This window comes from Gopherus evgoodei, chromosome 16 (assembly GCF_007399415.2).
Source record: "Gopherus evgoodei ecotype Sinaloan lineage chromosome 16, rGopEvg1_v1.p, whole genome shotgun sequence".
In the NCBI taxonomy this organism is placed as follows: domain Eukaryota; kingdom Metazoa; phylum Chordata; order Testudines; family Testudinidae; genus Gopherus; species Gopherus evgoodei.
This window is the reverse complement of record NC_044337.1, coordinates 12,433,835-12,446,859: the sequence shown is the minus strand read 5'-3', so window position 1 is coordinate 12,446,859 and position 13,025 is coordinate 12,433,835. Positions and strand designations below refer to the sequence as shown.

At 45.6% G+C, this 13,025-nt stretch overlaps 1 protein-coding gene across 3 annotated transcripts in view; it reads right to left on the bottom strand.

Moving 5' to 3' along the window:
• Positions 1–13,025, bottom strand: part of LOC115636165 (collagen alpha-1(XXVII) chain-like) — a 226,742-nt gene that overhangs the window by 77,959 nt on the left and 135,758 nt on the right. For all 3 annotated transcript variants that reach the window (XM_030535939.1, XM_030535940.1, XM_030535941.1), the window contains exons 25-28: positions 10,565–10,618; positions 7,453–7,506; positions 6,657–6,710; positions 3,294–3,347 (exon numbers count right to left, since the gene is read on the bottom strand). In XM_030535939.1, coding sequence (XP_030391799.1) covers positions 3,294–3,347; positions 6,657–6,710; positions 7,453–7,506; positions 10,565–10,618 — 216 coding nt within the window. The remainder of the gene's footprint in view (positions 1–3,293; positions 3,348–6,656; positions 6,711–7,452; positions 7,507–10,564; positions 10,619–13,025) is intronic.

Here is a 13,025-nt window from a genome sequence, read left to right as displayed (position 1 = left end):
AAGTACTGCTACAAGGGCCTGTACTAGAGATCAAGACATTAATACAGCTTCTTCACTTGATACTGGCTCCCCATCTCCCTCCATCAGCACTCCCTGGTTTAGAGTGACCTTCGGCAGGGCTGTGTTGTCATTGTTAGTCCTTGGCACTTTGATGTGGTCTGAAGTCTGGGTTTCCTCAGGCACGAGTGGAATTCCCAAACGCAGGAACATAAAGGAGAAACCAACTGGTCTGGGAGCTGCTGGGTTTGACATCTGGAGAGGAAATGCAGCCCAATGATGCCAAACGAGATTTCTATAACATATGGTACATCATTCTGGGAAGGGAGAGCGCTAGTGGTAGTGCATTTGCAGAAGTTAACTGTCTTCCTGTTGTATCACACAAGAGAGACTGATACTCCCTTGCTTCCTCCTTGTCTAGCTCCAGCAAGGTGGCTTCTAACACCACTGGGGTTAGTTTCACCTTTAGAAAGAGGTCGTTCCCACTCTAATAGAGCAATGGTTTCCTGCCCTTGGTCTTTCTTCAAAGACAATCATGTAATATATTAACACAGCGGCTTGGGTCTAAAGACAAGGTCTCATCCACTCCACAGCTTATCCCCCGAACAATTCCAGCCTTTTTAAAAGCTGAATCCATTCTAGAATCCTCCTCTTCCTCCACAGCAGGAAAAACCTCCCACTGGACATTTTAAACAGTAAATAAACCATTAGCCACTCTAGTTCCACTTGCTTAAAAAATGGTGTTTCACCCTGTAAGATGATAAATATCCCCTTATTCAGCTCTGACAGCATCAGGGCAGCAGAGAAGGTAAAAGCTGGTGGTTTTTTCTCCCAGTGGCCTGATTCCTCTAGTCCAGCTAGAACGTAAGAAACATAACAAAATCCTGTGTGAGTCTGAGCCTTATGCAAACGAAGAGCCAAGTAGCACAGTTGCACACAGCTGGCTGCTGAAAGAACTGACTTGGCTCCATGCAATGGGGTTGGCGTTCCAGAATTGGAAGCTGAGAGAGAGAGAGAGGCAGGCACTTGGATCCCTTTTCTGCCCTTATATGGATCAGGGCACTGAAGATTTACACCCCAACGAGACTCTTTGATGTTCTCCAAGGAATATCTGTGGAGCCTGTGCAGGCGGCAGGGTGGGGCTCATTCACATGTCATTGTTCATTCAGATCTGCTCTGTAGTCTTTCATCGAGGTAATTCCCAGATTCATTCACAACTTTCCTTGGAATCCGTGTCTTCAGTTCCTCATTAGTCATGCTCACGGATTTGCTGACCAATCCCATTAATTCACACCATGTAACACAGAGACTCCCCAGCTCCCGAGAGAACTCTTCAGAAAGGAGGAGTGCAGGAATTACAACACTAGGGCTTCCCTTAACGCAGGTCTGGCTTTAGGTCGATTCGCCCGATTCCCCGGAATCGGGCCCCATCGCTTAACAGGGTCCCGCGCCTTAGAGGCCTTTTTTTTTTTTAAACTCACCCTGGCAGCGGTCAGCTCTGCTGGGGCCTTTGGCAGCCCCACTCCCCTAGCCAGAGTGCTGGCCAGAGCGCGGCAAGCCCCACGGTCCCAGCCGGAGTGTGGCAAGCCCCGCGGCCCCGGCCAGAGCTTCGGCCAGAGTGCGGCAGCCCCGTGGCCCTGCTCTCCTGGCTGGCAATCCGAAGTGCTGGCAAAGACTGGGAGCGCCGCCCCCAGGAATCGGGCCCTGCACTTGCTAAAGCCAGCCCTGCCTTAATGCAAGGGCAGGGGAAAAGGAAGCTAGATTTCCCAGCCAAAGACAAAAAATTAAACATCATGACATATCTGCCGGGGGGGCATTATTTGATATCCTTCTAGCAGTGCTTTTAAAACTTAAAACAATTCAAGGTGACATAGCCCTGTGGTTATAAAACTTTCTAATCAGGTGATCCCATTTCATTCTACCCCATCCCAGCTGCCTGGGGAACAGATTAGCTATGGCATAGGGAAATGCACATGAGTGCTTGCTGTCCTACATTCTCCAAGCAGGCGTTGCTACAGAGAATGGCATAGGAGTGTGGGCTGTGGGGAGGAAGTAGAATTTAGGGTTACTCCAGACCTAGACTGAAATATATGAAAACAAACCTTTTAAGATCCTTGGAAGGAAGACCTTACAATGATGTGATGTATTATGTTCTTGGGGTCTTCAACAAAAAACGCATCCAATCACTCACCGCTAATGTTTTGGACACATCAACTGGACAAGGAAAATCAATCTAAGTCCAAACTGGCTTTCATTCAACATGAGCAGGAAGAGCAAGTTCTAATTTCCTAACTGGTATATGGAGCTTTCAGAAATATTTATGCTACGTAATGAATATTTCTGCTACAACAAGTGATGCTATTTTATATCACCAGCCAGTCTCAACTCCCAGTTGATGGCTATCCAAAGCAAGAATAGGAATTCACGTCTCCCTTTGTATTGTGGTAGCATGTAAAGACCGCGATCAGAATTGGGACCCGTTGTGTCCAAGAACATGGTAAGTCATAGATCCAGCCCCAAAGAACTTATACTCCAATTAGAGCATGACTCCAAATGCATCTTCCTCACCACCACTGCAGAACCTAGCTAACAAGTGAGACTAAACCAAGTAGACTAAAATGGAAGGAATCTGGAAAGCACGAAATGCACTTGCCTTATTGTTACTCTGCCTGAGTCTCTATTTTTCTGCCTTGCTGGTGCTCTGTACTTTGGTAATATTTTGAGGCAACTAATTTCACAGCTGGAGTTAAGTGCCTGCAGTCATGACAGCATACTGAGACCATCTTTATCATCCTTCAGTTAAATCATTACATACTGCCCCTCTCAGCTCTTCCTCCCCAACCCCCCAGGAAAATGAAGGCAGTGTCTCTGGTCTTTTAGCTACAGCTTTTATCCCTTGCTGAAATCCTGCATTACTGGGCTCGACCCACATCTTCACCAGCTGTGCCCATCATCCCTATGTGGCACTGTAGCTAGCACGAAAACGTGATGAGCACATTTTAGGTTCTTGGCTTCCTTGGAAATGCCATGCCAAGCCACTGCCCTCTAGGCTAACAGAGCCCTTTATATATTTTACTTGCATTCACCTCTTCTTTAAGAAACCTATCTCACTGATGTAACAGCCGCTTTCCTCCTCGACACTCAGTAACTCACCATCAAGAGCAACATCCCACCATCCTGATCCCATCTCCAGCCCTTAGTTGTCTTTATTCCAAGGAACTAGCCACCTACATTTCTACATCAAAAGGTTAGAGCGGAGAGTTGTAAGAATCGTTACTAAGTTAGTAACTGCTTACCCGACGGCCTTTTGCTCCCCTTATACCTGGGGGTCCCCGGACTCCAGCAGGGCCCTACAACAAGAAAAGGAAACAAATTGAAGACAAAATAAGAACACACAGGAACCAAACAACAACAAAAAAAGTAGCTGCTGGATGAGAAGATGACTGTGACACACAAAGAGCAGATGTGTCAGCTGCACATCTGCAGAAAAGAGGTCCCTTTTCTGATCATTGCCACAAATTAAAATGGTGTACTCTGTTGGGATTTGTAGAGTCCTATTCCAGAAGTCCTTGCCCATCCCAAACAATGTAGGAAAAACAAATCCTTTGCAAGGAGTAACATTCCACTGGATAATGAGTTCCCCACTTAAAATTCCAAAGAGCTAAATCTTTTCAGGGAAATGGGGGACATTGAACTAACCTAACTTCGTAACTTATTACTGAGCCTGTGTATTAAAGCATGAGAAGAACCAGAAGTGGGGGATGGTGAGGAATTTACAAGCCTGGATGGGTCGCAATTGAGGACATTTTCCTATCTCTTAGCTATACCTCTGTTACTGATCCCTTGTAGGGTTAGCCCATCACCAATTCTGCTGAGGCTCAGTGAGCTGCTTTGGCCTTTAGAAATGTTTGCAGCTGAGAACAAACAATGAAATAAATAAATGCCATGGGTTTTGCTTAAAAAGTAAATAAAAGATTGTTTGGAGATGAAATGAGCTGCAGCAGTGGTGTTAGTAAGTATGGATTTAATATGAGGAGATAATTTGATTTTATTTCTTGGCTTTGCTGGGAAACTGGCTTACCTAAATAGGACTTCAATTTAAGAAGCAAAATCGCCTGTTTGGAGAAAACATTTCATCTGGATGAATCTGCTAGTTATTTTCCAGGAGGAAAACAAGTTATTGGAGGAGGTTATAGAACTACCCGCCTCAGGATGCGCCAGTGCAGCGAATCTCACTCCAAGGACTCCGGAGACGCATGCTGTTTCCATCGGGCAAGACTGTGCTGCCCTTCTGCTGAGTAGCACCTTACTCTACAAGCTGCCCCACTGGTTTCCATGGTGCTACTTGTGATGTCACGTGCAACCCTGTGTCACTAAGGGCAGCACAATCGGACCTCTCCGCAATTGGCAGCTCTTTGCTAGAAGGCTATTGTAGATCCTGCCCTCTTTTGACAGATGAAGAAGAGACAGAACGTATGGATTTCTTTCTCCTTCAATCCCCCACACAGATGCAGCGAGGCAGGGCTGCCTGCAGTGCTCAGGAGAACACAAGGAAGTACACCTGGCTAATGCACTGGCCTGGGCATTGTTACTCAAAGGTGCATGGTCTGCTGGCTAAAGGGATAGCCAATGTCCCACACACAATGCAGACACTGCTATCATGGCAAGTGCAGCGCTGCTCAGAGGACCAGTGAGCAGCACGCTGCTGAGGGCTACCTTGAGCCATCGTATCCTCTAACTGCAGGGGGGCTGTTGAGTTGGCTGCATGGCCTGCACTGCCCCTCTGGTTTACCCTGTGTGATTTCCCAGGCCCTACCCTCAATGCTGCAGGTCGACCCTTCTGATAACCCGGGGGCAGCTCTTTAATTTCAGTCCTAGGGGGACACATTTAAAGATAGGTTTCAGAGTGGTAGCCGTGTTAGTCTGTATCAGACAGACTACTCCCATGTCATGCTACCGCAGAGAGTCTTAAATGGCTGGAGACCAGGCACCAGCTGTCTGCAGCTGGCAGGGAGAGCGACCAGCAGGATCTGTGAACTCTCTCTGAGGGGGCACAGCTGTCGTAAGCCTCCAGAAGATAAACCTTGGCACCGACTGGGCATTTCACCACAGAAATGTGACTCCCAGCACAAAACAATTAATCAGCTAGTGAAAATTCACATACATAGTGGGAAATCTGTTCCTGTACTCCCCTCACCCCCTACAACTGCCTCTTGGCTCCTTCCAACCAGCTACAGCCTACCTTCCTGCAGTGCCAGTTCGGCCTTTGGCCCAGCACAGGCACTGTCCAACCGCACGACACTCACCCCAGACTAAAATCCATCCTCGTGCCAACCCCTTACTCCTCTCTCAGTTGTTGGCTTAGTAGAGTCACTCTTCCAGATAAAGGGCCCAACGAGGGACAGCTGCTATGTATATTGCACAAGTGCCTATTCGGGTTGGACGCAGGGTTTCGGCCCAGTACGTTAGACAGCAACGAGCCGCAAAAGTTAGGACCCCCGGGGATCCAGAGCCTCTGTTGCCTTCCAAGGATGCTTAAATCCTCCTCCAAACCTCAGGGGACTTACGAGCCAGAGCCGCTAGGAAGTGGTACTGCGGTGGTGGAGACTCTGCAGCAAACTCTGATGGTCACTATGTGAATACTTGCAAAGTTACCACTGACAGCCAGCTTAATGCAACGATCACAGCTGCTAAACACACACTGCTCTGCTGCCTTATTGGGTGAGCCTTGGAGACATGCTAAACCAGGGGTCAGCAATCTTTCAGAAGTGGTGTGCCGAATCTTCATTTATTCACTCTAATTTAAGGTTTCGCATGCCAGTAATACATTTTAACATTTTTAGAAGGTCTATTTTTATAAGTCTATAATATATCACTAAACTGTTGTTGTATGTAAAGTAAAAAAAGTTCTTAAAATGTTTAAGAAACTTCATTTAAAATTCAATTAAAATGCAGAGCCTCCAAGACCAGTTGCCAGGACCCGGGCAGTGTGAATGCCACTGAAAATCAGCTCACGTGCTGAAGGTTGCCTACCCGTGTGCTAAACAAATGCCAGATGAGTTCACCACGGTAAGAAAACAAGCAAATATCGGACACTTCACCAAGCCTTGCGTTTCTCCTGACCACATTCCCCTTAAGAGCTGAAGGCAGATGCTTGCCAGCAAGAGTCCAAATAAGCCATTTGGCACAATCTCTCTCAGTGAGACAGTGGGATGCTTCTGAGAGCTTCAGAAAACCTCCTTCTGCATGTTTGCTGAATCAGGATCCAGAGCAAGCGGGGGTGGCTGCTGCAATGCACTGTGTGCTCTCAGCCCAGGGCTGGAGGTGCTCAGCACCAGCCCCTTAGACTGTATTTACACTTACAAGGGCCCTAAAAGCTGCTCTGTGGGGGTGTGGGACTCTTGTACTGGCTCAGAGCTCTCCTTTGTCTCATCTCCTCGCCATCTCATAAGTATTGGCCCATTTTAGCATCGCTTTCCATGCCACCCCCTCTTGATCTCCCATGTACCATCTCTTCATCAGGGTCTCTCATTCACAAATTGCCACTCAAACCCAGTGCCAACTGGAAGAGGACTGCCTTGGGTCAGACCCACGGCACCAGGTATATAAGACGCTGACTCTCTTTCCCACTAGTTACAAGATGACTAGGCTTTACTTACTGGTGGTCCAGGAGCTCCTGAGAAACCAATTCCTCCGGGCGTCCCGGGATGCCCCTAAAAGACAAAGGGAGATGATGACACATGGCATGCATTCTCTGGAAATCTTCACCTACTTTCTTTTTCCGTGGGAAGAGCAGGGGGTGATAGAAGCTAGGGCAGCATCAGTCACTTGCCAGCTCAAGCAACTTCTGCCAGGATAAAAGAGCTGAGGGCCAGGTTTTCAAGGCTCAGCACCCACAGTCGGACCCAGATTTTCAAAAGAGCTCAAACTACTGGGGACTGAGCAGGTCTGAACTTCTGGCTCTTAAAGTCTTGGCCCAGGGCACAAAAGGAGCTAGTGTCAGAGGCAAGACAGGAATCCAGGAGTTCCTGGCCCTCAGACAACTAGACTACACCTTTCCATCAGGCAGGATGCTGCAAACAAGCAGCACTTCAGATACTGCAGCGTACTAGAAGTTAATTTATCTTTGCCTCATGAAACAGACCCCATGTTTGCTGACCTGCAGGACATGCTGAAAAGCACCACTGTTCTCTCACGCTTTCAAAGAGGGAATGGACTGAGGTGTAAACAGAGTGGCCAATGTGGATAATCCTGCTAAGGTGGATGGGTGGGAGTGTTTGTAGTTTGATATCAGTCAGTCAAATGCCCATTCCATCTCCACACAGGCAGGAAAAATTTGGAGCTATCAGGGTTTAGCCAACAGACTGGTCGGAGCTGTAATTTACCATGGAACCGTGAGAGATGGGGAGGCCATTAGTCAGAGGGTGAGCGAGAGAATGCAGACTTACTCCTTACCATCGACCCCTTGACTCCCGGTGGGCCCGGTGCTCCGATTGTGCCTCGGTCACCCTATGAAAGACAATGGCACACAAAGCACAGCAAGTAATTTTGTTAATGAGCATTATGAGCTAATGGGTGGGACAATACTGCAGTTGAAAATCATGAAGCATCCACAAATTGTCTCAACTTCTCAGGCTGCTGTGAACTCATGTGAAGTTGCAATAGCCCATTAACAGCGCTGAGCTTGACAGCTTCTCCCTTCTGACACTGTAGCAGTGAGTGGACTGAACAGTGGCCCCTGGTTTGTCATCTGAAATGACCGTTTAGTGCCAAGAGGCCATCAGGTTACAGCCGCTGATTTCCCACAAAAAAAATCACAGTAAGAAATTCACCATTGGCCACATGTCCGTAGCATCTCAAAGCAGCATACAGCAGTTTCGTCAATTCTCAGCACCCCCGAGAGGTGGGTTTTCATGATCTCCATTGAAAAGATGGGGAAGTTGAGGCACAGGAAATGAAAATGACTCACTCAAGGTCCCGTAATAGTCCATAGCAGAGCTGGGAACAGAACCCAGAAAGTATCTCCATACCTCCCCATCTTATCTGCTATCCCTTGGGGAGTCTCACTCTCACTGCATATTGCTGTGTTTGGAGCAGTGTGGGCCAAAAGCTGTGGAGCTTTGGTGGCGATTCTGAATAGGTGTCACTATTAATGTTGAGAACATGTTTGGAAATTAAGTCTAAGATTTTCAAAAGTAGATTGCAAGCATTTTGGGGCAGGGCCCATCTTTTTGTTCATTGTTTGTACAGCACCTAGCACCAGGGGTTTCTGGTCCATGAACCACCACAGTACAAATAATAAATAATAATTTTGGGTGCCTATGCTTTTGAAGAGTCCAACTTGAGACACCTTAAAGGGGTCTTATGGTCAGAAGGGGCTGAACATCTGTCCTCTAAAACCAGGCTTTTTTTTTTTTTTTTATTAAAGGTGTCTCAAGACAGCAGCAAAAATTGAGGCAAATCTTGACCTTAGAGGTCTATGTTACCACACAGAGACGTGTCACCTCTGTTCAATATATCCTTGGTTCCTCCATATCATGATCTTTGGAGATACAGAAAGCCAGGAATCTTATAGGTAAGTTGTAACTCTTTATCAATACTGCATCGTTGTACTTCTGCCTGAATCTACGGTGAAGTGATGTTCGATCTACAGTTCTAACAATAGGTTTACAATTATTCCTGCCTGGATGGATTGGCAACACATTCAGTGACTCTATGGTCCTCAATTGGTAACACACACCTGAATTCCGTGTATGTGTGCACACTAGCGGGGAGGAGGAGGAGTTACAAACATACTGCCAAGTATATTACACCCAGAATCTGACCTTCCTTCCAACAGTTAGACTGTACTGGGAAAATGACTGCTGGATTCTAAATATCTATTAAAAACAAATCCAAAGAGGCTGTTGTCACTAGCTAGACCTTGTGAATCAATTGATAATGGCAAGCTTTCTTTCTAAATGCATGGATTTTATTAAAGACCTGTTAGCTACATTGTTCTCTTTGACAGTAGTTTGATTCCGTTTGCTTCAGCATTATGTTTTGCAGCTTTCTGGATGGAGATTGCTGACACAGCTATGTCAAATGAAAGCATATTTCCCACTTCATTTAGTGCACAGTAACACAGTAAGCTCTAGGATCCAATGCCAGCTGGAATTATGGCTGAGGCTTTGATGCGATGATAGTCACTTTTGTTATCTGTAAATTTGCCTTGGGGGAGAAGAAAAGATATGGTACAAATTTCAGCTGCACTGAAGGTTTCCTAGTGCAGATTTTCATAAGATAGCCTGAGTTTGTCCTGACACTGATGTAACATCATCATATTACAAATGTTGAATTCCACCATGAAGGTTGGTTTTGTAATTAACACGCTCGACTGGAACTCAGCATACCTGGATTCAATTTCTGGCTCTTCCACAGACTTTCTGTGTAACCTTGGGCAAGTCACTTAATCTGTGCCTCAGTTCCCTTTCTATAAAATGAAGTTAACATGTAATTTCTTCCACCCTTTGTCTGCCATGTTCATTTCAACTGTAAAATCTTTTTAGGCTAGGATTGTCTCATATGCTATATGCACAACACCTAGCACAGTGGAGTCTCTAGGTTTTAGTGTAATATAGGCAATAAAGTTTGTTCCAAGACAACACAAGATAAACAGAATGATGTCCTGACACCATGACTTTGTCCCAGAGGATAAAAGTCTGAGGAGCAATCGTGAAATGGGGTGAGGGCACAGTATAATGTACCATTTTATATTTGTATTAACCTTATGGCTGGACTGCTAGAGCGTGTTAGCATTACTAAAGTATGCAGTGCAATAACACTGTCTTGCTGACAACAAAGAGAACTTCAACTCTGTCTACTGTTTATGCACCGTCCATGTTCTATATCTAATTAAGGTAAATGGTGTTAAGATTGGCATCTGCTTAGTTCCATATCTACAGTACTGTGCTCCCTTTGCATCTGAGATTCACTAACAAATCCTGAGGCATTCATGGGGAACTGTGCACGGGCACAGGGATATGCAATGCAGGGATCAGTTTGCAAGCTGCACTCCCATTTGCTTCTGCTTTGTCCAAGGTACGGAGTGAAGGACTGGGCCTCACATTCCCAGAGATGCAGTGACATGATCAGCGATGCTGGTGCATTAATGAGGTGTGCTCTGAAAGCCTGGTAAAGCTCAACCTCTCTTTGAATCACAGGCTTGGAAGAGGAGGTAACATTTGCCAGCAAGAAAAGGGGAAAAGACAGCTGGGAATGTTATTTATGGGCTTCTCACAAGACTATGAATGAATGAGCAAAACTCCCCTCCTGCCCCGGCAATAATTCCTAGGTTCAAAAAAATTTGTGACTGTCCCTTTAAAGGAAGAACGAGTGGCAATCCCTCAAGTGAAGTAGAACTTAAGTCTCTGACTGGCACAAGGCTAACTCATCACATCTTGGAATTGCAACATTCTTCACGCATTTTGAGTTAAGAAATCTAAACTGTTACATTAAATAATTTCACATACTCCCTTTGCTCTCCTCCCAAAAAACAACAGCCAATTTGTTTGCAAACCTTTCCTACCTTCTCTCCCACTATTCCAGGTTCCCCGACTGGACCGATGAAACCCATCAGACCCTGAGGAGAACAGAAGAGTGCAATTAATTTTCTGCTTTATTTCCATAGAGAGTAAACAATGTATTTGATTTTCCTTGCTAGCGGAATGAGCCCAGTGTCCTTTGTATGCTGTTCAGTAGTTCTTATTGGCTACTAGAGAGGATAGCGGTGCTCCCAGACATAGGAGTCCCTAATTCAACCAGATGTTTCTGCTTTATGAGACAGTTGGAACTTCAATGCTAACATCTAGGAGAGCCACAAAACACAATACCAGGAACAAATTACTGGCTCAGCCAACAGCATTCGACAGAGAGGCCTAGTTTATGGAGGGTTTTATGTTGCTAACGTTTCCCGACTTTTGCTTCTGTAAGCATAATTCTGCTGGGGATATCAGTGGGGGAAGAGCCAATATAGAAAAGACTCTGGTGACCATCATATTGCGCAGACATGTCTCTGGGTTAGTTAGGATAAAAAGTCAGCAGCGGCTTGGAGCCCTGTCTGATTAGTGTTGCCATTCTAGGAGCAGCATGGCTGAGATATTTATAGAGAATAAAAGCTAGAGCAGATGCAATTGGAGGGGTTAACAGAACAGTAGATTTGTCACGCTAATCAGAAGACTTCTTGAAAAACAAACCCAGACACAAGATTTTGGGAATGATCATCATTTGGGACGATAAAGAACCAAACAGAATGGCTTTTAATCATGAAGAAAAAAATGGCTACAGTATGAAAGTATAAACTGAAAATTCTTGAGAAGCTGTTCACATTGTATGAGTAAAATAGACCCTCCCAACTCAATAAAAGCTTTAGAATCTAAAGGAAATTTTTCCAGTGGGTTTGCTTTAAATGGAACACTCCATTTTCTCTCTTATTGCAGGGCTGCTGGAGCAGCTAACCACCTTGTTCCTCATCCTGGCAAGCTTCGTTACTGTGTCCTTTTTCAGAATCCATAACTGAAGGGATTAATCTCATGTTGAGCCACTTCACAACCTGCCAATAGCTGGCATCTGTGGTGTGAATGAAAGCTATGGTCCAGCTTGTATGGCTATAGAGAGCGCCTTGGCTGCTACTGAGAGGCGGTTGCGGAGCAAGTCTGGCAGATCAATGTCAGACCATTCTAACTGAGTTCATTGGACAGATCCCTAATGTGTTGTTAGGTGGATTCCTGGAGTTTGGTGGTTTAGGGATGCCTCTGTGGAGCTTAAAACTGCTTTGTGAATTTGAGACTCTGATCTCTCGCCCCATACTCGTGCCTGGTTCACAGAGTTGAAACATTTGGAAAAGGAAGCCACAGGGTGCTGGGAGAGACTTTAAAAAAAATGGGGATTTCCTAAGCCAGTAAAGAGAGGAGGAACAAAAAATCCCCAAACTAATCCATTCCAGAAATTCTGCACTTTGAGATGGGGTCACAAAGAGCAGTGGACAGGCCCAATGCAGCTCGACAAGAGCTTTCTTTAGTCCTTTGTCCTTATCCCATTCAAATTTAAAGTTCAAGGCTGTTTTGATCTGGGGTTTTAGTCTGGTCCATTATGAGAACAGAGGCCAGATACACATCAGATCCACATATGAACTTCAAAAGTTCCAGAACCAACTTGACTGGATTCAGGAACATGTTAAGGAGGCAGCATGTGCCAGCGAACAGAGCCAGGAGACCTGAGTTCTGTTCCTAGCTCTGCTGCTGCTGCCTCGTTATGCAAACCTAGGCAGTAGTCACTTAACTACTGTTTCAGTTTCCCCAGCTAGCCCCCATACTTCCCCACCGTTGTGAAGCACTGTCACATATGCAGGTGCCAAACGCTATGTACATTTGAAGTATTATTAAATCAAAGGCAGTCTCCCCAAATGTTCAGGCTGGTGTCGTCAGGTGAGTTTGAAGAGGGTTATTTGGGCAATACTGTCCTGGCAGGATCCATGTCAGAGTTAACTCACAGCAACACCCAGGATAAATTTCACAGTGTGTGGAGGAGGGAAGAGTCACTCTATTTTATTCACAAGACTTATTTATAACACCCTCCCCCCCCCAAGGAACACACTTTTATTTTACATTTAAAAACATTCTACTGAAATGTCAGGGGGAAAAAAAATCACTGTTTTTCCACCCCTGTATATTTCACTTTGAAGGAATGGGGCATTTTCAAATCTCCTGTCAATGTTTCAAACCCTTCATTCCCAGCGGAGGAAAGGCAGGTGGGCTCTGCTTCTGCAATAGATCTTTTCTCAGTCCAGCTTGGTTTCTGTCTCCAGCAAGCAACGGCAGATATCTCTAATCTCTCACTCTTCACAGGTCAGTTTACATTTGCACACTGCTAGAGCATCAAGTGATACCACCCTGTTACAAATCAGTCAGTGCAGTCAGCTTACAGGTTATGCAACTTCCACAGGAGCCAAAAGTCATCATCCTCCACAGAGTCACATCCAGGAGAGAGAG